General features: G+C 46.8%; 1 protein-coding gene across 1 annotated transcript in view; it reads left to right on the forward strand.

Moving 5' to 3' along the window:
• The window catches only part of LOC135519856 (threonylcarbamoyladenosine tRNA methylthiotransferase-like), a 528,096-nt gene that overhangs the window by 297,606 nt on the left and 206,983 nt on the right, over positions 1-23,507 (forward strand). Inside the window, exon 8 of the mRNA XM_064945063.1 lies at positions 10,993-11,159. Coding sequence (XP_064801135.1) covers positions 10,993-11,159 — 167 coding nt within the window. The remainder of the gene's footprint in view (positions 1-10,992; positions 11,160-23,507) is intronic.

Here is a 23,507-nt window from a genome sequence, read left to right on the forward strand (position 1 = left end):
ACCCGTATCTATGAGACTGTGTCAGCATTCACCCGTATATATGACTGTGTCAGCGTTCACCCGTATCTATGAGACTGTGTCAGCGTTCACCCGTATTTATGAGACTGTGTCAGAGTTCACCTGTATCTATGAGACTGTCAGCGTTCACCCGTATCTATGAGACTGTGTCAGCATTCACCCGTATCTATGAGACTGTGTCAGCATTCACCCGTATATATGACTGTGTCAGCGTTCACCCGTATCTATGAGACTGTGTCAGCGTTCACCCGTATTTATGAGACTGTGTCAGAGTTCACCTGTATCTATGAGACTGTGTCAGCGTTCACCTGTATCTATGAGACTGTGTCAGCATTCACCCGTATCTATGAGACTGTGTCAGCGTTCACCTGTATCTATGAGACTGTGTCAGCATTCACCTGTATCTATGAGACTGTCAGCATTCACCCGTATCTATGAGACTGTGTCAGCATTCACCTGTATCTATGAGACTGTCAGCGTTCACCTGTATCTATGAGACTGTGTCAGCATTCACCCGTATCTATGAGACTGTGTCAGCGTTCACCTGTATCTATGAGACTGTGTCAACGTTCACCTGTATCTGAGACTGTCAGCGTTCACCCGTATCTATGAGATTGTGTCAACGTTCACCCGTATCTATGAGACTGTCAACGTTCACCTGTATCTATGAGACTGTCAGCGTTCACCTGTATCTATGAGACTGTCAACGTTCACCCATATCTATGAGACTGTCAACATTCACCCATATCTATGAGACTGTGTCAACGTTCACCCGTATCTATGAGACTGTCAACGTTCACCCGTATATATGAGACTGTGTCAACGTTCACCCGTATCTATGAGACTGTCAGCGTTCACCTGTATCTATGAGACTGTCAGCGTTCACCTGTATCTATGAGACTGTGTCAGCATTCACCTGTATCTATGAGACTGTGTCAGCGTTCACCCGTATCTATGAGACTGTGTCAGCATTCACCTGTATCTATGAGACTGTGTCAGCATTCACCCTTATATATGAGACTGTGTCAGCATTCACCTGTATCTATGAGACTGTGTCAGCATTCACCTGTATCTATGAGACTGTGTCAACGTTCACCCTTATCTATGAGACTGTGTCAGCATTCACCCGTATCTATGAGGCTGTGTCAACATTCACCTGTATCTATGAGACTGTGTCAGCATTCACCTGTATCTATGAGACTGTGTCAGCGTTCACCCATATCTATGAGACTGTGTCAGCATTCACCCGTATCTATGAGACTGTCAACGTTCACCTGTATCTGAGACTGTCAGCGTTCACCCGTATCTATGAGATTGTGTCAACGTTCACCCGTATCTATGAGACTGTCAACGTTCACCTGTATCTATGAGACTGTCAGCATTCACCTGTATCTATGAGACTGTGTCAACGTTCACCCGTATCTATGAGACTGTGTCAACGTTCACCCGTATATATGATACTGTGTCAACGTTCACCCGTATCTATGAGACTGTCAGCGTTCACCTGTATCTATGAGACTGTCAGCGTTCACCTGTATCTATGAGACTGTGTCAGCATTCACCTGTATCTATGAGACTGTGTCAGCATTCACCCGTATCTATGAGACTGTGTCAGCATTCACCTGTATCTATGAGACTGTGTCAACGTTCACCCTTATCTATGAGACTGTGTCAGCATTCACCCGTATCTATGAGACTGTCAGCGTTCACCCGTATCTATGAGACTGTCAGCGTTCACCCGTATCTATGAGACTGTCAACGTTCACCCGTATCTATGAGACTGTCAGCGTTCACCCGTATCTATGAGACTGTGTCAACGTTCACCCGTATCTATGAGACTGTCAGCGTTCACCCGTATCTATGAGACTGTCAACGTTTACCCATATCTATGAGACTGTGTCAGCATTCACCCGTATCTATGAGACTGTGTCAAAGTTCACCCGTATCTATGAGACTGTCAGCATTCACCCGTATCTATGAGACTGTGTCAGCATTCACCCGTATCTATGAGACTGTCAACGTTCACCCGTATCTATGAGACTGTCAGCGTTCACCCGTATCTATGAGACTGTGTCAGCATTCACCCGTATCTATGAGACTGTGTCAAAGTTCACCCGTATCTATGAGACTGTCAGCATTCACCCGTATCTATGAGACTGTGTCAGCATTCACCCGTATCTATGAGACTGTCAACGTTCACCCGTATCTATGAGACTGTCAGCGTTCACCCGTATCTATGAGACTGTGTCAGCATTCACCCGTATCTATGAGACTGTGTCAACGTTCACCTGTATCTATGAGACTGTCAACGTTCACCCGTATCTATGAGACTGTGTCAGCGTTCACCCGTATCTATGAGACTGTGTCAGCGTTCACCTGTATCTATGAGACTGTCAACGTTCACCCGTATCTATGAGACTGTGTCAGCATTCACCCGTATCTATGAGACTGTGTCAGCGTTCACCTGTATCTATGAGACTGTCAGTGTTCACCTGTATCTATGAGACTGTGTCAGCGTTCACCTGTATCTATGAGACTGTCAGTGTTCACCTGTATCTATGAGACTGTGTCAGCGTTCACCCGTATCTATGAGACTGTCAGTGTTCACCCGTATTTATGAGACTGTGTCTTTGTGCTTATTTCTAGTCTCCCTCGTCACTAGTCAGTCTCACATCGATACGATGAAAAGTTGATTAAATGTAAAGTAGATATTTCTCTTCCAGAAGATAAGATTATGTACATGTTTATTCATCTTTTCGATTGGGAATTCAAGTTTGTTTTAGTGTTTACACAGTTATTTAGGTAACATACATCCACTGAGTGTAAAAGAGGGGGTGGGGTGGGTAGTTTGGAGGAAGGGAAGGTAGTGTCGTGGAGACGGCGTTGGATGAAGGGATTAGATGCTTTGAAGTGGTTTCACGTCAAAGCCAGTTGACAGTTGGCTTCTGCTTTAGTTTCTACCTTTTTTGTGCATTTTTAGTAGCGAGATTACATAATTAACGGCGTTTACGATGAACCCTTTAGGCTCACAGCGCTGTCATCCCACATACGGGGAGAGCATGTCAGAGTTTGTCGTTGATAAGCACAGTGGCTGTAGAGTAACATGCTATAAATGACGCGAAGTTATTGACAGTCATAATGCTCTCGGGGGTTCAGAGAGATGGTAGGTTTCCAATACATTTACTGTCCAGTGTGTTTCAGGAAGTAGAAATAGATGGAAGATGGTTGGGTTGGTTGATTTAACCAAACCTTTCAGGATGTCTAGACAGAGAGTTAACAGTCTCCAGGAGTAATAAGAGATGCTTACTGGTGCCTAGGTAAATGTAATCCAGATTAGATCACAGAGCCTAGGTAAATGTAATCCAGATTAGATCACTGAGTCTATGTAGATTAGATCACTGAGCCTTGGTAAATGTAATCCAGATTAGACCACTGAGCCCATGTAGATGTAATCCAGATTAGAACACTGAGTCTATGTAGATTAGATCACTGAGCCTAGGTAAATGTCATCCAGATTAGACCACTGAGCCTATGTAAATGTAATCCAGATTCAATCACTGAGCCTATGTAGATGTAATCCAGATTAGATCACAGAGCCTAGGTAAATGTAATCCAGATTAGATCACAGAGCCTATGTAGATGTAATCCAGATTAGACCACTGAGCCTATGTAGATTATATCACTGAGCCTAGGTAAATGTAATCCAGATTCAATCACTGAGCCTATGTAGATGTAATCCAGATTAGATCACAGAGCCTATGTAGATGTAATCCAGATTAGACCACTGAGCCTATGTAGATTAGATCACTGAGCCTAGGTAAATGTAATCCAGATTAGATCACTTAGCCTATGTAGATGTAATCCAGATTAGATCACAGAGCCTAGGTAAATGTAATCCAGATTAGAACACTGAGCATATGTAGATTAGATCACTGAGCCTAGGTAAATGTAATCCAGATTAGATCACTTAGCCTATGTAGATGTAATCCAGATTAGAACACTGAGCATATGTAGATTAGATCACTGAGCCTAGGTAGATTAGATCACTGAGCCTATGTAGATTAGATCACTGAGCCTAGGTAAATGTAATCCAGATTAGATCACTTAGCCTATGTAGATGTAATCCAGATTAGATCACAGAGCCTAGGTAAATGTAATCCAGATTAGAACACTGAGCATATGTAGATTAGATCACTGAGCCTAGGTAAATGTAATCCAGATTAGATCACTGAGCCTAGGTAAATGTAATCCAGATTAGATCACTGAGTCTATGCAAATTAGATCACTGAGTCTATGTAGATGTAATCCAGATTAGAACACTGAGTCTATGTAGATTAGACCACTGAGCCTATGTAGATGTAATCCAGATTAGACCACTGAGCCAATGTAGATGTAATCCAGATTAGACCACTGAGCTTAGGTAAATGTAATCCAGATTAGATCACTGAGCCTAGGTAAATGTAATCCAGATTAGATCACTGAGTCTATGCAAATTAGATCACTGAGTCTATGTAGATGTAATCCAGATTAGAACACTGAGTCTATGTAGATTAGACCACTGAGTCTATGTAGATGTAATCCAGATTAGAACACTGAGTCTATGTAGATTAGACCACTGAGTCTATGTAGATGTAATCCATATTAGACCACTGAGCTATAGCTGTATATGGAGAAACGAAACAGAGAATAGAAGAGCCTGGAGACATCGCTGCTGTAATCTGAGCATGAATAAACATCAATATCAGAGGGACGATCGCCCGCGGTAACACAATGTTTATCATGCAGATTGGGGGAAGTAACCCCGGGGGGATATTATGTCAAATGAAATGAAAAGTGTGTGTGTGTGTGTGTGTGTGTGTGTGTGTGTGTCGCGAAACAGATAATTAAGATATGGGACATAAATATCTGTGTTAAACACAATCACTTCTTAGCCCTTATTAGCATCTCTGCTCTCTGCCTGTTCTTTAGCATGCTAATCCGTAATGTTAAATAAAGAGCCCAGTCACTAGCCACCACTGAGCTCTGGCCCGGGCTCCAGCTATCCGGGGTTATGAACCTTGAGTGTGTGTGTGTGTGTGAGTGAGAATAGGGTCATCTTTAATTACTCCGTCCAGCAGTAATGGAGCTGAACGTCTTTAGCATAGGGCTCCCTCCCTCCCGAGACGCTCGCTAAGCTTACCCCTGAGATTTATATATATATATATAACCCCCGGGCCAGAGCTCAGTGGTGGCTAGTGACTGGGCTCTTTATTTAACATTACGGATATATATATATATATATATATATATATATATATATATATATATATATATATATAGAGAGAGAGAGAGAGAGAGAGAGAGAGAGAGAGAGAGAGAGAGAGAGAGAGAGAGAGAGAGAGAGAGAGAGAGAGAGAGAGAGAGAGAGAGAGAGAGAGAGAGAGAGAGAGAGAGAGAGAGAGACCCCTGATATATATACATAAAAACCTCACCCTGGGGTCACCCTGTCCTGGTACATGAACACCTCACCCTGTCCTGGTACATGAACACCCTGGGGTTACCATGTACTGGTACATAAACACCCTGGGGTTACACTGTCCTGGTACATAAACACCCTGGGGTTACACTGTCCTGGTACATAAACACCTCACCCTGAGGTTACCATGTCCTGGTACATGAACACCCTGGGGTCACCCTGTCCTGGTACATGAACACCCTGGGGTCACCCTGTCCTGGTACATGAACACCCTGGGGTCACCCTGTCCTGGTACATGAACACCCTGGGGTCACCCTGTCCTGGTACATTAACACCATGGGGTCACCCTGTCCTGGTACATTAACACCCTGGGGTTACCCTGTCCTGGTACATGAACACCCTGGGGTCACCCTGTCCTGGTACATGAACACCCTGGGGTCACCCTGTCCTGGTACATGAACACCCTGGGGTTACCATGTCCTGGTACATTAACACCCTGGGGTCACCCTGTCCTGGTACATAAACACCTCACCCTGAGGTTACCATGTCCTGGTACGTTAACACCCTGGGGTCACCCTGTCCTGGTACATAAACACCTCACCCTGAGGTTACCATGTCCTGGTACGTTAACACCCTGGGGTCACCCTGTCCTGGTACATGAACACCCTGGGGTCACCCTGTCCTGGTTGCTCCACTTGACAGCTGTAGAGTCCTTAGAGCGGAGTAGGGAGCTTGGTTCTCTGTGTTCAGAGACGGTAAACACTGCTTTAAAATATATGAAGACAGAATTAATCATTTACACGAGGGCTTGAGAGGCCAAATTAAATGTTAGCTTTTGGTGAGGCTTTCAAAAGGCAATTAACAATTTAGCTTTATTTTGGCGAAGCTCTTGAAATATTAATTTAGTTGAGTGTAGTTACGCCGTGTATCGTTTAATGTGATTTCACTGTTTTACACAAACCTCCCTAATGAGTTGAATGGATGGGAGCTGACAGGCTGTTCAGAGCTACTGTCGATTCTTCATCCTCCTCTACGTTAAGGCAGAGAGATAAACGTGGCCCGGATGTCCCTCTTTACAGCACCACTCACATCCACAGGGGTACAAGGTGTTCCTCTTTACAGCACCACTCACATCCACAGGGGTACAGGGTGTTCCCTCTACAGCACCACTCACATCCACAGTGGTACAGGGTGTTCCCTCTACAGCACCACTCACATCCACAGTGGTACAGAGTGTTCCCTCTACAGCACCACTCACATCCACAGGGGTACAGGGTGTCCCTCTACAGCACCACTCACATCCACAGTGGTACAGGGTGTTCCCTCTACAGCACCACTCACATCCACAGTGGAACATGATGTTCCCTCTACAGCACCACTCACATCCACAGTGGAACATGGTGTTCCCTCTACAGCACCACTCACATCCACAGTGGAACAGGGTGTTCCTCTACAGCACCACTCACATCCACAGGGGAACATGATGTTCCCTCTACAGCACCACTCACATCCACAGTGGTACAGGGTGTTCCTCTACAGCACCACTCACATCCACAGTGGAACATGGTGTTCCCTCTACAGCACCACAGTGGAACACGATGTTCCTCTACAGCACCACTCACATCCACAGTGGAACATGATGTTCCTCTACAGCACCACAGTGGAACATGATGTTCCTCTACAGCACCACTCACATCCACAGTGGAACATGATGTTCCCTCTACAGCACCACTCACATCCACAGTGGAACATGATGTTCCCTCTACAGCACCACTCACATCCACAGTGGTACAGGGTGTTCCTCTACAGCACCACTCACATCCACAGTGGAACATGATGTTCCCTCTACAGCACCACTCACATCCACAGTGGTACAGGGTGTTCCTCTACAGCACCACTCACATCCACAGTGGAACATGGTGTTCCCTCTACAGCACCACAGTGGAACACGATGTTCCTCTACAGCACCACTCACATCCACAGTGGAACATGATGTTCCCTCTACAGCACCACAGTGGAACATGATGTTCCCTCTACAGCACCACAGTGGAACATGATGTTCCTCTACAGCACCACTCACATCCACAGGGGTACAGGGTGTTCCCTCTACAGCACCACTCACATCCACAGTGGAACATGATGTTCCCTCTACAGCACCACTCACATCCACAGGGGAACAGAATGTTCCCTCTACAGCACCACTCACATCCACAGGGGAACAGAATGTTCCCTCTACAGCACCACTCACATCCACAGGGGAACATGATGTTCCCTCTACAGCACCACTCACATCCACAGTGGTACAGGGTGTTCCTCTACAGCACCACTCACATCCACAGTGGAACAGGGTGTTCCCTCTACAGCACCACTCACATCCACAGTGGAACAGGGTGTTCCCTCTACAGCACCACTCACATCCACAGTGGAACATGATGTTCCCTCTACAGCACCACTCACATCCACAGTGGAACATGATGTTCCCTCTACAGCACCACTCACATCCACAGTGGAACATGATGTTCCTCTACAGCACCACTCACATCCACAGTGGTACAGGGTGTTCCTCTACAGCACCACTCACATCCACAGTGGAACATGATGTTCCCTCTACAGCACCACTCACATCCACAGTGGAACATGATGTTCCTCTTTACAGCACCACTCACATCTACAGTGGAACATGATGTTCCTCTTTACAGCACCTCTCACATCCACAGTGGAACAGGATACATATTTGGCTAAGTACTGGGTACTACTTCACTACGTACTGGGTAGTTGTACTTCTCCTGGAGCGTAGGCCAGCTTCACTACATACTGGGTAGTTTAGCTTCTCCTGGAGCGTAGGCCAGCTTCACTACGTACTGGGTAGTTTAGCTTCTCCTGGAGCGTAGGCCAGCTTCACTACGTACTGGGTAGTTGTACTTCTCCTGGAGCGTAGGCCAGCTTCACTACGTACTGGGTAGTTTAGCTTCTCCTGGAGCGTAGGCCAGCTTCACTACGTACTGGGTAGTTTAGCTTCTCCTGGAGCGTAGGTTCTCCTGCCCTCGACCCTCTGTTCCTGGGCCAGCAGCCTGCTTCCCTGCTCCAGCCCTCTCCTGTCCTCCCACCCCGTCACTGGGCCAGCAGCCTGCCTCCCTGCTCCAGCCCTCTCCTGTCCTCCCACCCCGTCACTGGGCCAGCAGCCTGCCTCCCTGCTCCAGCCCTCTCCTGCCCTCCCACCCCGTCAATGGGCCAGCAGCCTATGTTACAGCTCCAGCCTGATGTTTTGTTTGGAAAGGGTTATGCAAAGCACTCAGCTGCACCCCTCGTCATGATTGTCTGCACCCACTGCTTGCCTGCACCCCCCCCCCATGTTTCCACCTCTCCCGCCCTGCTTGTTCAGGGACACACCCTCCAGTCCTCTCCACCCTGCTGCTCTAAACCCAGAGAGCCCTCTCTTTCCCTGTCTCTTTCCACACCGGCCCTGTTTCCATCCCTCTCTCTGCTTCTCCCTTGTCCTTCCCTTGTGAGATCTCGTGTGCGTTTACAGGTTTGTTTTTGTGGGAATGTATTTCTGAAAATCAGCCTCCAACATGTACGACATCAAGCCTTCCTGTTAGATGGGTTGTAATGGGGCTGCTGTGGAAAGAACGTAGAGGAAGCAGGTCACAGTAACACAGCGTTAATCTCATTTAACCACATGCAGGTGATGGAAATGTCAGCCTGACACACACCCTGTTTTCTTTGCCGTGGTTAACGATGGAGTCCTCTCTTCAGTTCATACAGGTTAATTATATATATATTATGTTGTTTTGACTAGTTTACCCTCTATTGCCTTGCTATGAGCACTCCCATTGGGAGGCTGGGTTACTGATGTACCCCTGTTGAAGCTGTTATGATATTCAGATTGTTTGGCTGTGGGTTTTTTTTACAAGTTATCCGATGCTATAGGCAAGGATCTGATATGCCCGTACAGAAACTATTTTCCAGTCAAAACTGTTCGCTGCTCTGGCCCCCCAATGGTGGAACAAACTCCCTCACGACGCCAGGACAGCGGAGTCAATCACCACCTTCCGGAGACACCTGAAACCCCACCTCTTCAAGGAATACCTAGGATAGGATAAAGCAATCCTTCTCTCCCCCCCTTAAATGATTTAGATGCACTATTGTAAAGTGGCTGTTCCACTGGATGTCAGAAGGTGAATTCACCAATTTGTAAGTCGCTCTGGATAAGAGCGTCTGCTAAATGACTTAAATGTAATGTAAATGTAAGTCAAATTGTCTGTCTTGCTTATCCTACTCAGTGAGACACGGGACGAGGAGGCTCCCTTCATTGTTCGCCAAACTCGAAACCGCTCGCTGAAGCCCTCTGCCAAAAAATAACATGACTGAATCCAAGGTTATGAAATGACTTTTAAAAAGTCACTGTATCAAAGAGGCAGATTCACAGTCTCAGACCTGGCCTCAATGCCGGTGTGGGATTCAACGTCTAGGTCAACTGGTCTCTACAGAGGTTCTCCAGTGTTCTTCACTGCACATTCTGAGAAAGAAGATTGGTATTGTAGACCCAAGGTTCTTGTGGTAGACCCAATGTTGTTATTATAGACCCAATGTTGTTATTGTAGACCCAATGTTGTTATTATAGACCCAATGTTGTTATTGTAGACCCAATGTTGTTATTATAGACCCAATGTTGTTATTGTAGACCCAATGTTGTTATTGTAGACCCAATGTTGTTATTATAGACCCAATGTTGTTATTGTAGACCCAATGTTGTTATTATAGACCCAATGTTGTTATTGTAGACCCAATGTTGTTATTATAGACCCAATGTTGTTATTGTAGACCCAATGTTGTTATTGTAGACCCAATATTGTTATTATAGACCCAATATTGTTATTATAGACCCAATGTTGTTATTATAGACCCAATGTTGTTATTGTAGACCCAATGTTGTTATTATAGACCCAATGTTGTTATTGTAGACCCAATGTTGTTATTATAGACCCAATGTTGTTATTGTAGACCCAATGTTGTTATTGTAGACCCAATGTTGTTATTATAGACCCAATGTTGTTATTATAGACCCAATATTGTTATTATAGACCCAATGTTGTTATTATAGACCCAATGTTGTTATTATAGACCCAATGTTGTTATTGTAGACCCAATGTTGTTATTGTAGACCCAATGTTGTTATTGTAGACCCAATGTTGTTATTATAGACCCAATGTTGTTATTATAGACCCAATATTGTTATTATAGACAGGGTAGCCAAGGGTAGCCTAGTGGTTAGAGCGTTGGGCTAGTAACCGGAAGGTTGCAAGTTCAAATCCCCGAGCTGACAAGGTACAAATCTGTCGTTCTGCCCCTGAACAGGCAGTTAACCCACTGTTCCTAGGCCGTCATTGAAAATAAGAATTTGTTCTTAACTGACTTGCCTGGTTAACTGACTTGCCCTCCCTCTCTCTCCCCCTCCCTCTCCCCCTACCCCCTACCCCCTCCCCCCCCACCCTCTCCCCCAACCCCTCCCTCCCCAGAGGGTGTCTGTGAGATCTGGCTGACCAGTGAGGACACCGGGGCTTATGGGAAGGATATTGGGACAGACCTGCCCACTCTGCTATGGAGACTAGTGGAAGAAATTCCCGAAGGAGCCATGCTGAGACTGGGCATGACCAACCCTCCGTACATCCTGGAGCACCTAGAGGTACCGTCCCCGTGTGTTGACTGTTACGGTATACATATTTAGATGTTCGTTATTGGACCCCCAGACGCTGCGTTTCTGAGTTCCTTTACAAGGTGACTGCAGGTGACTGGTGACTGCAGGTGACCTTTACAAGGTGACACCAGCAGTGACATCAGTTGTCCAACAACGGAGGGGGGGTGTGTTAGTGTGTGTATATGTCTGACACTGTGTGTGTGTGTGTGTGTGTTTGTCTGTTTGTGTGTGTTAGTGTATGAGTGTGTGTATATGTCTGACGCTGTGTGTGTGTGTGTTAGTGTATGAGTGTGTGTGTAAGTCTGACAGTGTGTGTGTTAGTGTATGAGTGTGTGTGTAGGTCTGACAGTGTGTGTGTTAGTGTATGAGTGTGTGTGTAGGTCTGACAGTGTGTGTGTGTGTGTTAGTGTATGAGTGTGTGTGTATGTCTGACAGTGTGTGTGTTAGTGTATGAGTGTGTGTGTATGTCTGACAGTGTGTGTGTGTTAGTGTCTGTGATCCCGGGGATGTGCCACACTAGTGACAGGGTGGAGGTACTGTGACGAGCTGTTTTGATTGGCTGGGGGGTTCATTGAGGCTGTAATGTGGTCCCCATATGTATAGGCCACGGTTTGTCCGCCTAGCGATGGGTTTGTCCGCCTAGCGATGGGTTTGTCCGCCTAGCGATGGGTTTGTCCGCCTAGCGATGAGTTTGTCTGCCTTGCGATGTGTTCCTCTGCCTAGCGATGGGTATGTCTGTCTAGCGATGGGTTCGTCCGCCTAACGATGGGTTCGTCCGCCTAGCGATGGGTTCCTCTGCCTAACGATGGGTTTGTCTGCCTAGCGATGGGTTTGTCTGCCTCGCGATGGGTTTGTCTGCCTAGCGATGGGTATGTCTGCCTAGCGATGGGTTTGTCTGCCTCGCGATGGGTTTGTCTGCCTCGCGATGGGTTTGTCTGCCTCGCGATAGGTTTGTCTGCCTAGCGATGGGTTTGTCTGCCTAGCGATGGGTTTGTCTGCTTCGCGATGGGTTTGTCTGCTTCGCGATGGGTTTGTTTGCTTCGCGATGGGTTTGTCTGCTTTGCGATGGGTTTGTCCACCTAGCGATGGGTTTGTCCGCCTAGAGATGGGTTTGTCTGCCTAGCGATGGGTTTGTCCACCGAGCGATGGGTTTGTCCGCCTAGCGATGGGTTTGTCCGCCTAGCGATGGGTTTATCTGCCTAGCGATGGGTTTGTCTGCTTCGCGATGGGTTTGTCTGCCTCGCTATGGGTTTGTCTGCTTCGCGATGGGTTTGTCTGCTTCGCGATGGGTTTGTCCGCCTAGCGATGGGTTTGTCCGCCTAGAGATGGGTTTGTCCGCCTAGCGATGGGTTTGTCCACCTAGCGATGGGTTTGTCCGCCTAGCGATGGGTTTGTCCGCCTAGCGATGGGTTTGTCCGCCTAGCGATGGGTTTGTCCGCCTTGCGATGGGTTCGTCTGCCTAACGATGGGTCGTCCACCTAGCGATGGGTTCCTCTGCCTAGCGATGGGTTCCTCTGCCTAGCGATCAATTTGTCCGCCTAACGATGGGTTTGTCTGCCTAGCGATGGGTTCGTCTGCCTAACGATGGGTTTGTCCACCTAGCGATGGGTTCCTCTGCCTAGCGATGGGTTCCTCTGCCTAGCGATGGGTTCATCTGCCTAGCGATCGATTCGTCCGCCTAACGATGGGTTTGTCTGCCTAGCGATGGGTTCGTCCGCTTAGCGATGGGTTCGTCCACCTAGCGATGGATTTGTCCGCCTAGCGATGGGTTTGTACCTTCAGCAGATGAACTTGTTAATTTGTTGTTGTTGTTCTCTCTCTTTATACAGTTCAATATGTGTGTGAATGATTGAACTAGAGTTCAGTGAACCAGTAGCTCCAGTAGTCAGTCTGTATAATATGTGTGTGAATGATTGAACTAGAGTTCAGTGAACCAGTAGCTCCAGTAGTCAGTCTTTATAATATATGTGTGAGAATGATTGAACTAGAGTTCAGTGAACCAGTAGCTCCAGTAGTCAGTCTGTATAATATGTGTGAGAATGATTGAACTAGAGTTCAGTGAACCAGTAGCTCCAGTTGTCAGTCTGTATAATATGTGTGAGAATGATTGAACTAGAGTTCAGTGAACCAGTAGCTCCAGTAGTCAGTCTGTATAATATGTGTGTGAATGATTGAACTAGAGTTCAGTGAACCAGTAGCTCCAGTAGTCAGTCTGTATAATATGTGTGAGAATGATTGAACTAGAGTTCAGTGAACCAGTAGCTCCAGTCTTTATAAAGTACCATCTGTTGTGTTCTTCCAACCAGCTGAAGGGCAGATCTGTCTGGTTTGGGGCCTTTTTTTCTCCCTTTCTCAGATACTTCAGATATTACGTCGCCTGTGATTGGACGGAAAAAAGTAAATGGTTTTGATTCGGCGAGGAAAATGCCAAGTGCCCTCTTCTAAGCCACTCAAGTCGGTTACTTCTGACACATCCGGAAAATACCAACGCCGACGACGAAGCGTCGCCATTTTGGTGATTGGTGCTGTTAGATCCAGATTGGTCTCATGGGCATTTCATTTTGACATTATTATATATATATTTTTTGAGTACATTTCACCTTTAATGGATCTACTTTCTGTCTCTCTCCGAGACATGAAAATATATCTTTACAAAGCCTAGTGCTTCCTGTTTGACATTTTCTTTTTTTTTAATCTTTTTTTTTCTGAACGGTCGGTCTCGCTCCTGCGATGGTGGAGTGACAGGGGGAAAAGGGTAGGAAATTGCAGGGTGATTTGGGCTGTGAAGAGCTCTGTGATCCTGTGGTGTATTGACGCCTTCAGTAAGGAAGGCGTTTAGCACAGCATTAAAGCCCAGAGACAGTCAGAGAACCAGAGGGGCGTTTAGCACAGCATTAAAACCCAGAGACAGTCAGATAACCAGAGGGGCGTTTAGCACAGCATTAAAACCCAGAGACAGTCAGATAACCAGAGGGGCGTTTAGCACATCATTAAAGCCCAGAGACAGTCAGACAACCAGAGGGGCGTTTAGCACAGCATTAAAACCCAGAGACAGTCAGATAACCAGAGGGGCGTTTAGCACAGCATTAAAGCCCAGAGACAGTCAGAGAACCAGAGGGGCGTTTAGCACATCATTAAAGCCCAGAGACAGTCAGATAACCAGAGGGGCGTTTAGCACAGCATTAAAACCCAGTGACAGTCAGAGAACCAGAGGGGCGTTTAGCACAGCATTAAAGCCCAGAGACAGTCAGAGAACCAGAGGGGCGTTTAGCACAGCATTAAAGCCCAGAGACAGTCAGAGAACCAGAGGGACGTTTAGCACAGCATTAAAGCCCAGAGACAGTCAGAGAACCAGAGGGACGTTTAGCACAGCATTAAAGCCCAGAGACAGTCAGAGAACCAGAGGGGCGTTTAGCACAGCATTAAAGCCCAGAGACAGTCAGAGAACCAGAGGGGCGTTTAGCACAGCATTAAAACCCAGTGACAGTCAGAGAACCAGAGGGGCGTTTAGCACAGCATTAAAGCCCAGAGACAGTCAGAGAACCAGAGGGGCGTTTAGCACAGCATTAAAGCCCAGAGACAGTCAGAGAACCAGAGGGACGTTTAGCACAGCATTAAAGCCCAGAGACAGTCAGAGAACCAGAGGGGCGTTTAGCACAGCATTAAAACCCAGAGACAGTCAGAGAACCAGAGGGGCGTTTAGCACAGCATTAAAGCCCAGAGACAGTCAGAGAACCAGAGGGGCGTTTAGCACAGCATTAAAACCCAGAGACAGTCAGATAACCAGAGGGGCGTTTAGCACAGCATTCAAGCCCAGAGACAGTCAGAGAACCAGAGGGACGTTTAGCACAGCATTCAAGCCCAGAGACAGTCAGAGAACCAGAGGGACGTTTAGCACAGCATTAAAGCTCAGAGACAGTCAGAGAACCAGAGGGGCGTTCAGCACAGCATTAAAGCTCAGTGACAGTCAGAGAACCAGAGGGGCGTTCAGCACAGCATTAAAGCCCAGAGACAGTCAGAGAACCAGAGGGGCATTTAGCACAGCATTAAAGCCCAGAGACAGTCAGAGAACCAGAGGGGCGTTTAGCACAGCATTAAAGCCCAGAGACAGTCAGAGAACCAGAGGGGCGTTTAGCACAGCATTAAAGCCCAGAGACAGTCAGAGAACCAGAGGGGCGTTTAGCACAGCATTAAAACCCAGAGACAGTCAGAGATAAAGCCCAGAGACAGTCAGAGAACCAGAGGGGCATTTAGCACAGCATTAAAACCCAGAGACAGTCAGAGAACCAGAGGGGCGTTTAGCACAGCATTAAAGCCCAGAGACAGTCAGAGAACTAGAGGGGCGTTTAGCACAGCATTAAAGCCCAGAGACTGTCAGAGAACCAGAGGGGCGTTTAGCACAGCATTAAAGCCCAGAGACAGTCAGAGAACCAGAGGGGCGTTTAGCACAGCATTAAAGCCCAGAGACAGTCAGAGAACCAGAGGGGCGTTTAGCACAGCATTAAATTCCAGAGACAGTCAGAGAACCAGAGGGGCGTTTGGCACAGCATTAAAGCCCAGAGACAGTCAGAGAACCAGAGGGGCGTTTAGCACAGCATTAAATTCCAGAGACAGTCAGAGAACCAGAGGGGTGTTTAGCACAGCATTTAGAGAGAGATGACAGTCTATATGAAGGGGTAGGCAGGGAAGGGATGGAGAGAGAGGACAGTCTATATGAAGGGGTAGGCAGGGAAGGGATGGAGAGAGAGGACAGTCTATATGAAGGGGTAGGCAGGGAAGGGATGGAGAGAGGAGAGTCTATATGAAGAGGTAGGCAGAGATGGGATGGAGAGAGAGGACAGTCTATATGAAGGGGTAGGCAGGGAAGGGATGGAGAGAGGACAAGTCTATATGAAGAGGTAGGTAGGGAAGAGATGGAGAGGACAGTCTATATGATGGGAAGGGATGGAGAGAGGACAAGTCTATATGAAGGGGAAGGGATGGAGAGGACAAGTCTATATGAAGGGGTAGGCAGAGATGGGATGGAGAGAGAGGACAGTCTATATGAAGGGATGGAGAGAGGACAGTCTATATGAAGGGGTAGGCAGGGGAGGGATGGAGAGAGGACAGTCTATATGAAGGGGTAGGCAGGGGAGGGATGGAGAGAGGACAGTCTATATGAAGGGGTAGGCAGGGGAGGGATGGAGAAAGGACAGTCTATATGAAGGGGTAGGCAGGGGAGGGATGGAGAGAGGACAGTCTATATGAAGTGGTAGGTAGGCAAGGGATGGAGAGAGGACAGTCTATGTGAAGGGGTATATATATATATATATATATCCCATTTAGCAGACGCTTTTGTCCAAAGCGACTTACATGTCGGCTGGGGCCACTACTTTTACATATGGGTGGCCCCAGCGGGAATCGAACCCACGACGCTTGGCGTTGCAAGCGCCATGCTCTACCGACTGAGCCACACAGGAAGGCAGGGAAGGGACTGACACCCTGTTGAACACTGTGGTCTCTACTGTTGAGACTGGGGACTGACACCCTGTTGAACACTGTGGTCTCTACTCTGGGGACTGACACCCTGTTGAACACTGTGGTCTCTACTCTGGTGACTGACACCCTGTTGAACACTGTGGTCTCTACTCTGGGTACTGACACCCTGTTGAACACTGTGGTCTCTGCTGTTGAGGCTGGGGACTGAAACCCTATTGAACACTGTGGCCTCTACTGTGGAGGCCGGGGACCTGGAAACATGTGTTAACATTACATTGCCAAAGCAAGTGAAATAGATCATTAACAAAAGTGAAATAAACAATAAAAAATGAACAATAAACATTACACTCAGAGAAATTCCAAAAGAATAATGACATTTCAAATGTCATTAAGTCTCTCTCGCTCTCTCTCTCTCTCTCTCTCTCTCTGTCTCGCTCTCTCTCTGTCTCTCTCTCTGATTCTCTCTGTCTCTCTCTTCCTCTGTCTCTCTCTCTCTCTCTCTGATTCTCTCTGATTCTCTCTGTCTCTCTCTTCCTCTCTGTCTCTCTCTGTCTCTCTCTCTCTCTCTGATTCTCTCTCTCTTCCTCTCTGTCTCTCTCTGTCTCTCTCTCTGATTCTCTCTGTCTCTCTCTTCCTCTCTGTCTCTCTCTCTCTCTCTCTCTGATTCTCTCTGTCTCTCTCTTCCTCTCTGTCTCTCTCTCTCTATCTCTGATTCTCTTTGGCTCTGTCTCTTCCTCTGTCTCTCTGTCTCTTTCTCTCTCTCGGCCTCTCTCTGTCTCTCACTCTCTCTTTCTATCTCTATCTCTCTATCTTTCTCTCTCTCGTTCTTTCTTGCAGGACTGTTGTGGTAGCGTGAAGTGCCTCGTGTCTGAGAATGGGGTCAGATCTCTATCTCTCCGCTATGATGATGGTCACCTGCTGTAAGGCTACAGTCCACACAGCTGGTCCAGCAGCACATTGATCAGTCTGAGGGAGGGCAGCCTGTTGCACAACAGGATGTAACACATGTGTTGTTATATTCTACCACAAGCCTCGTGGAGAAAGGAGACAGAACAGTATAGAGAGGAGAGGAGAGGAGGAGCTATGATAGTATAGAGAGAGGAGGAGGAGCCATGACAGTATAGAGAGAGGAGGAGGAGCCAGGACAGTATAGAGAGAGAGGAGGAGGAGCCAGGACAGTATAGAGAGAGGAGGAGGAGCCAGGACAGTATAGAGAGATGATGAGGAGCCATGCCAGTATAGAGAGAGGAGGAGGAGCCAGGACAGTATAGAGAGAGATGAGGAGGAGCCATGCCAGTATAGAGAGAGAGGAGGAGCCAGGACAGTATAGAGAGAGGAGGAGGAGCCAGGATAGTATAGAGAGAGGAGGAGGAGCCAGGACAGTATAGAGAGAGGAGGAGGAGCCAGGACAGTATAGAGAGAGATGAGGAGGAGCCATGCCAGTATAGATAGAGAGGAGGAGCCAGGACAGTATAGAGAGACATATATACACATATCTAATGACTACACACTACTACACATATCTAATGACTACACACTACTACACATCTCTAATGACTACACACTACTACACATACATAATGACTACACACTAATACACACATCTAATGACTACACACTACTACACATCTCTAATGACTACACACTACTACACATATCTAATGACTACACACTACTACACATATCAAATGACTACATACTACTACACATCTCTAATGACTACACACTACTACACATATATAATGACTACACACTAATACACATATATAATGACTACACACTACTACACATACATAATGACTACACACTACTACACATCTCTAATGACTACACACTACTACACATCTCTAATGACTACACACTATGATACTTCTCTAATCAAGAGACTGAGCTAGTTGGTAATGTTCACAATCAGCCCAATATGATGCAGTTGATCTCCGTAACATGAGAGAGAGAGCAGTTAGGAGAGATAGAGAGTAGTTAGGGAGCTATAACAGTTAGGAGAGAGAGCGATCAGTTAGGAGAGAGAGATCAGTTAGGAGAGAGAGAGAGTAGTTAGGAGAGAGAGATCAGTTAGGAGAGAGAGCGATCAGTTAGGAGAGAGAGATCAGTTAGGGGAGAGAGTAGTTAGGAGAGAGAGATCAGTTAGGAGAGAGAGCGATCAGTTAGGAGAGAGAGATCAGTTAGGGGAGAGAGATCAGTTAGGAGAGAGAGAGCAGTTAGGATAGAGAGATCAGTTAGGAGAGAGAGAGAGTAGTTAGGAGAGAGAGATCAGTTAGGAGAGAGAGAGAGAGTAGTTAGGAGAGAGATATCAGTTAGGAGAGAGAGATAGATCAGTTAGGAGAGAGAGAGTAGTTAGGAGAGAGAGAGAGATCAGTTAGGAGAGAGAGAGTAGTTAGGATAGATATATCAGTTAGGGGAGAGAGAGAGAGTAGTTAGGAGAGAGAGAGTAGTTAGGAGAGAGAGAGCAGTTAGGCGAGATAGAGAGAGAGTAGTTAGGAGAGAGAGAGGGTAGTTAGGAGAGAGAGATCAGTTAGGTAGATGGTAGACCAGCTGGTTTAATACCAGGTGTTTATGTTACAGCACCGTCACATGTATCTCTCTGATCAACCCTGTGATCACATCTAACACAGTGAGCCTGTCTCTAGTTAGGAGAGAGAGAGCAGGTCTCTTGTGTAGAACAGCAGAGAAGTAGATGAGATGTCTGGGGGGGTCATATTGTATGTGTAGTAGATGAGATGTCTGGGGGGGTTATATTGTATGTGTAGTAGATGAGATGTCTGGGGGGTCATATTGTATGTATAGTAAATTAGGTGTCTGGGGGGTCATATTATATGTGTAGTAGATGAGGTGTCTGGGGGGGGGTATATTGCATGTGTAGCAGATGAGATGTCGGGGAGGGTAGTCATATTGTATGTGTAGTAAATTAGGTGTCTGGGGGGGGTCATATTATATGTGTAGTAGATGAGGTGTCTGGGGGGTCATATTATATGTGTAGTAGATGAGGTGTCTGAGGGGGGGGTATATTGCATGTGTAGCAGATGAGATGTCGGGGAGGGTAGTCATATTGTATGTGTAGTAAATTAGGTGTCTGGGGGGGTCATATTATATGTGTAGTAGATGAGGTGTCTGAGGGGGGGGTCATGTTATATGTGTAGTAGATGAGGTGTCTGGGCGGGGGGGTCATAGTGTATCTGTCGTAGATGAGGTGTCTGGGGGGTCATAGTGTATGTGTAGTAGATGAGGTTTCTGGGGGTCATATTGTATGTGTAATAGATGGGGTGTCTGGGGGGGTCATATTGTATGTGTAGTAGATGGGGTGTCTGGGGGTCATATTGTATGTTTAGTAGATGGGGTGTCTGGGGGGTCATAGTGTGTGTATTAGATGAGGTGTCTGGGGGGTCATATCGTATGTGTATTAGATGAGGTGTCTGGGGGTCATATTGTATGTGTAGTAGATGGGGTGTCTGGGGGGGTCATATTGTATGTGTAGTAGATGAGGTGTCTGGGGGGGTCATATCGTATGTGTATTAGATGAGGTGTCTGTGGGGGTCATATTGTATGTGTAGTAGATGGGGTGTCTGGGGGGGTCATACCGTATGTGTATTAGATGAGGTGTCTGGGGGGGTCATAGTGTATGTGTAGTAGATGGGGTGTCTGGGGGGTCATATTGTATGTGTAGTAGATGAGGTGTCTGAGGGGGGGGTCATATTGTATGTGTAGTAGATGGGGTGTCTGGGGGGTCATATTGTATGTGTAATACATGGGGTGTCTGGGGGGTCATATTGTATGTGTAGTAGATGGGGTGTCTGGGCAGCCAGGTTTGTCTGTGACGACCGGTCTCTATAGCCAGACTGTCCTCTCTGGGCAGCCAGGTTTGTCTGTGACGACCGGTCTCTATAGCCAGACTGTCCTCTCTGGGCAGCCAGGTTTGTCTGTGACGACCGGTCTCTATAGCCAGACTGTCCTCTCTGGGCAGCCAGGTTTGTCTGTGACGACCGGTCTCTATAGCCAGACTGTCCTCTATGGGCAGCCAGGTTTGTCTGTGACGACCGGTCTCTATAGCCAGACTGTCCTCTATGGGCAGCCAGGTTGGTCTGTGACGACCGGTCTCTGTAGCCAGACTGTCCTCTCTGGGCAGCCAGGTTTGTCTGTGACGACCGGTCTCTACAGCCAGACTGTCCTCTCTGGGCAGCCAGGTTGGTCTGTGACGACCGGTCTCTACAGCCAGACTGTCCTCTCTGGGCAGCCAGGTTTGTCTGTGACGACCGGTCTCTACAGCCAGACTGTCCTCTCTGGGCAGCCAGGTTGGTCTGTGACGACCGGTCTCTACAGCCAGACTGTCCTCTCTGGGCAGCCAGGTTGGTCTGTGACGACCGGTCTCTACAGCCAGACTGTCCTCTCTGGGCAGCCAGGTTTGTCTGTGACGACCGGTCTCTACAGCCAGACTGTCCTCTCTGGGCAGCCAGGTTGGTCTGTGACGACCGGTCTCTATAGCCAGACTGTCCTCTCTGAGTCTGGACCTCGTCAGTGTTTTCCTCAGTTTTCTATCAGCCACAGTGGTCAGATAGTCTGCCAGTCTTGTGGTGTCTTTCCAGTAGGTGATATATTTTTATTTTTGTTTTGTTTGGGTTGGTGAACTGAGCCTCAGAACCTCAAATCTCTCTGTCTCTGTCTGTCTGTCTGTCTGTCTGTCTGTCTGTCTGTCTGTCTGTCTGTCTGTCTGTCTGTCTGTCTCTTTATTTCTTTCTTTCCTCTCTCTCTCTCTCTCTCTCTCTCTTTCTCTCTCTCTCTCTCTTTCTCTCTCTCATTTCTCTCTCTCTCCTCTCTCTCTCCTTTCTCTCTCTCTCTCCTCTCTTTCTTTCCTCTATCTCTCTCTTTCTCCCTTCCATCTCTCTTTCTCTCTCTCTCTCTCTCTCTCTCTCTCTCTCCTTTCTATCTCTCTCTGTCTCAATTCAATTCAAGGGGCTTTATTAGCATGGGAAACTTACCAAAGCAAGTGAGGTAGATAATATACAAAAGTGAAATAAACAATACAAATTAACAGTAAACATTACACATACATATGTTTCAAAACAATAAAGACATTACAATTGTCATATTCTTTGTGTTCCTGGCGACTGGACCTTTTTTGGAACACCATTATTTTGGTCTTACTGAGATTTACTGTCAGTGCCCAGGTCTGACAGAATCTGTGCAGAAGATCTAGGTGCTGCTGTTGGTCCTCCTTGGTTGGGGACAGAAGCACCAGATCATCAGAAAACAGCAGACATTTGACTTCAGATTCTAGTAGGGTGGGTGCTGCAGACTGTTCTAGTGCCCGCGCCAGTTCGTTGATATATATGATGAAGAGGGTGGGGCTTAAGCTGCATCCTTGTCTCACCCCACGGCCCTGTGTGAAGAAATGTGTGTGTTTTTTGCCAATTTTAACCGCACAGTTATTGTTTGTGTACATGGATTTTATGATGTCGTATGTTTTACCCCCAACACCACTTTCCATCAGTTTGTATAGCAGACCCTCATGCCAAATTGAGTCGAAGGCTTTTTTGAAATCAACAAAGCATGAGAAGACTTTGCCTTTGTTTTGGTTTGTTTGGTTGTCAATTAGGGTGTGCAGGGTGAATACATGGTCTGTTGTACGGTAATTTAGTAAAAAGACAATTGGACATTTGCTCAGTACATTGTTTTCATTGAGGAAATGTACGGGTCTGCTGTTAATGATAATGCAGAGGTTGCTGTTGACACATATCCCACAGTAGTTATTGGGGTCAAATGTGTCTCCACTTTTGTGGATTGGGGTGATCAGTCCTTGGTTCCAAATATTGGGGAAGATGCCAGAGCTAAGGATGATGTTAAAGAGTTTTAGTATAGCCAATTGGAATTTGTTGTCTGTATATTTGATCATTTCATTGAGGATAATATCAACACCACAGGCCTTTTTGGGTTGGGTTACTCTCTCTCTGTCTCTCTCTCTCTCTCTGTGTCTCTCTCTGTGTCTCTGTCTCTCACTCACTGACTCTGATACTCACTCATTCACTCACACACAGCCTGGTTTTCACATCATTTTTAATGAGCCCAGAAGGCACTGCTTTGTGGGTTGAGGTTGTGGGACAAGAGAACGATGGTGAAATGTGATAATGTGTTCTGTGACTGTAAGGGGAGTTGAACCTGCAGCAGACTGACATCGTGTTTGTCTGAACACCTTGGAATCAAATCGAGACTCAGAGAAATGGGACTGATGGGTACATGACGTTAAAACAGTGACCTATTCAGGTGGCTCGTAATGTAATGAAATAACGCTCTTTATGGAGTAGAGCTGGTACGGTGGGTGGGTGGGTGGGTGGGTGGGTGGGTGTGGGTGGGTGTGTGTGTGTGTGTCTTGCAATCCCTTCAAATCTACAATCTCATAGGCAGAATATATTGAACTAAATGTGACAGATTATAGACGAGTCTCATTTCCTGGTGAATCTTCTTCTTCTCTGGAAAATAAGTGTTGAATATTCAGCGTTCCTTTGATCCTAAAGGTAGAGCCCTTGAAGACGACTTTTCATTTCCTATTAAACCAAAACAGAGATCTGCTGTGTGACGGCAGAGAGGAAGAGGTCATTTAAGGAGCATGTAATGATGGTGTGTTTTTCACTGTGTTTTTATCTGATAGCCCCGCCAGCAGCAGGATCTCAACCACCAACCAACGCCTCTTATTTACTCTGTGTGTGTGTGTGGGGGGGGGGTTTAATGTGTATGTGTAGTTGTGTGTGTGTGTAGAGTTGTGTTAATATCTGTGTAGAGTTGTGTGTGTGTGAGGGGGGGGTTAATGTGTGTGTAGGGGTGTGTGTGTGAGGGCGGGGTTTAATGTGT

The sequence above is a fragment of the Oncorhynchus masou genome, chromosome 29 (genome assembly GCF_036934945.1).
Source record: "Oncorhynchus masou masou isolate Uvic2021 chromosome 29, UVic_Omas_1.1, whole genome shotgun sequence".
Taxonomy (NCBI): Eukaryota; Metazoa; Chordata; class Actinopteri; order Salmoniformes; family Salmonidae; genus Oncorhynchus; species Oncorhynchus masou.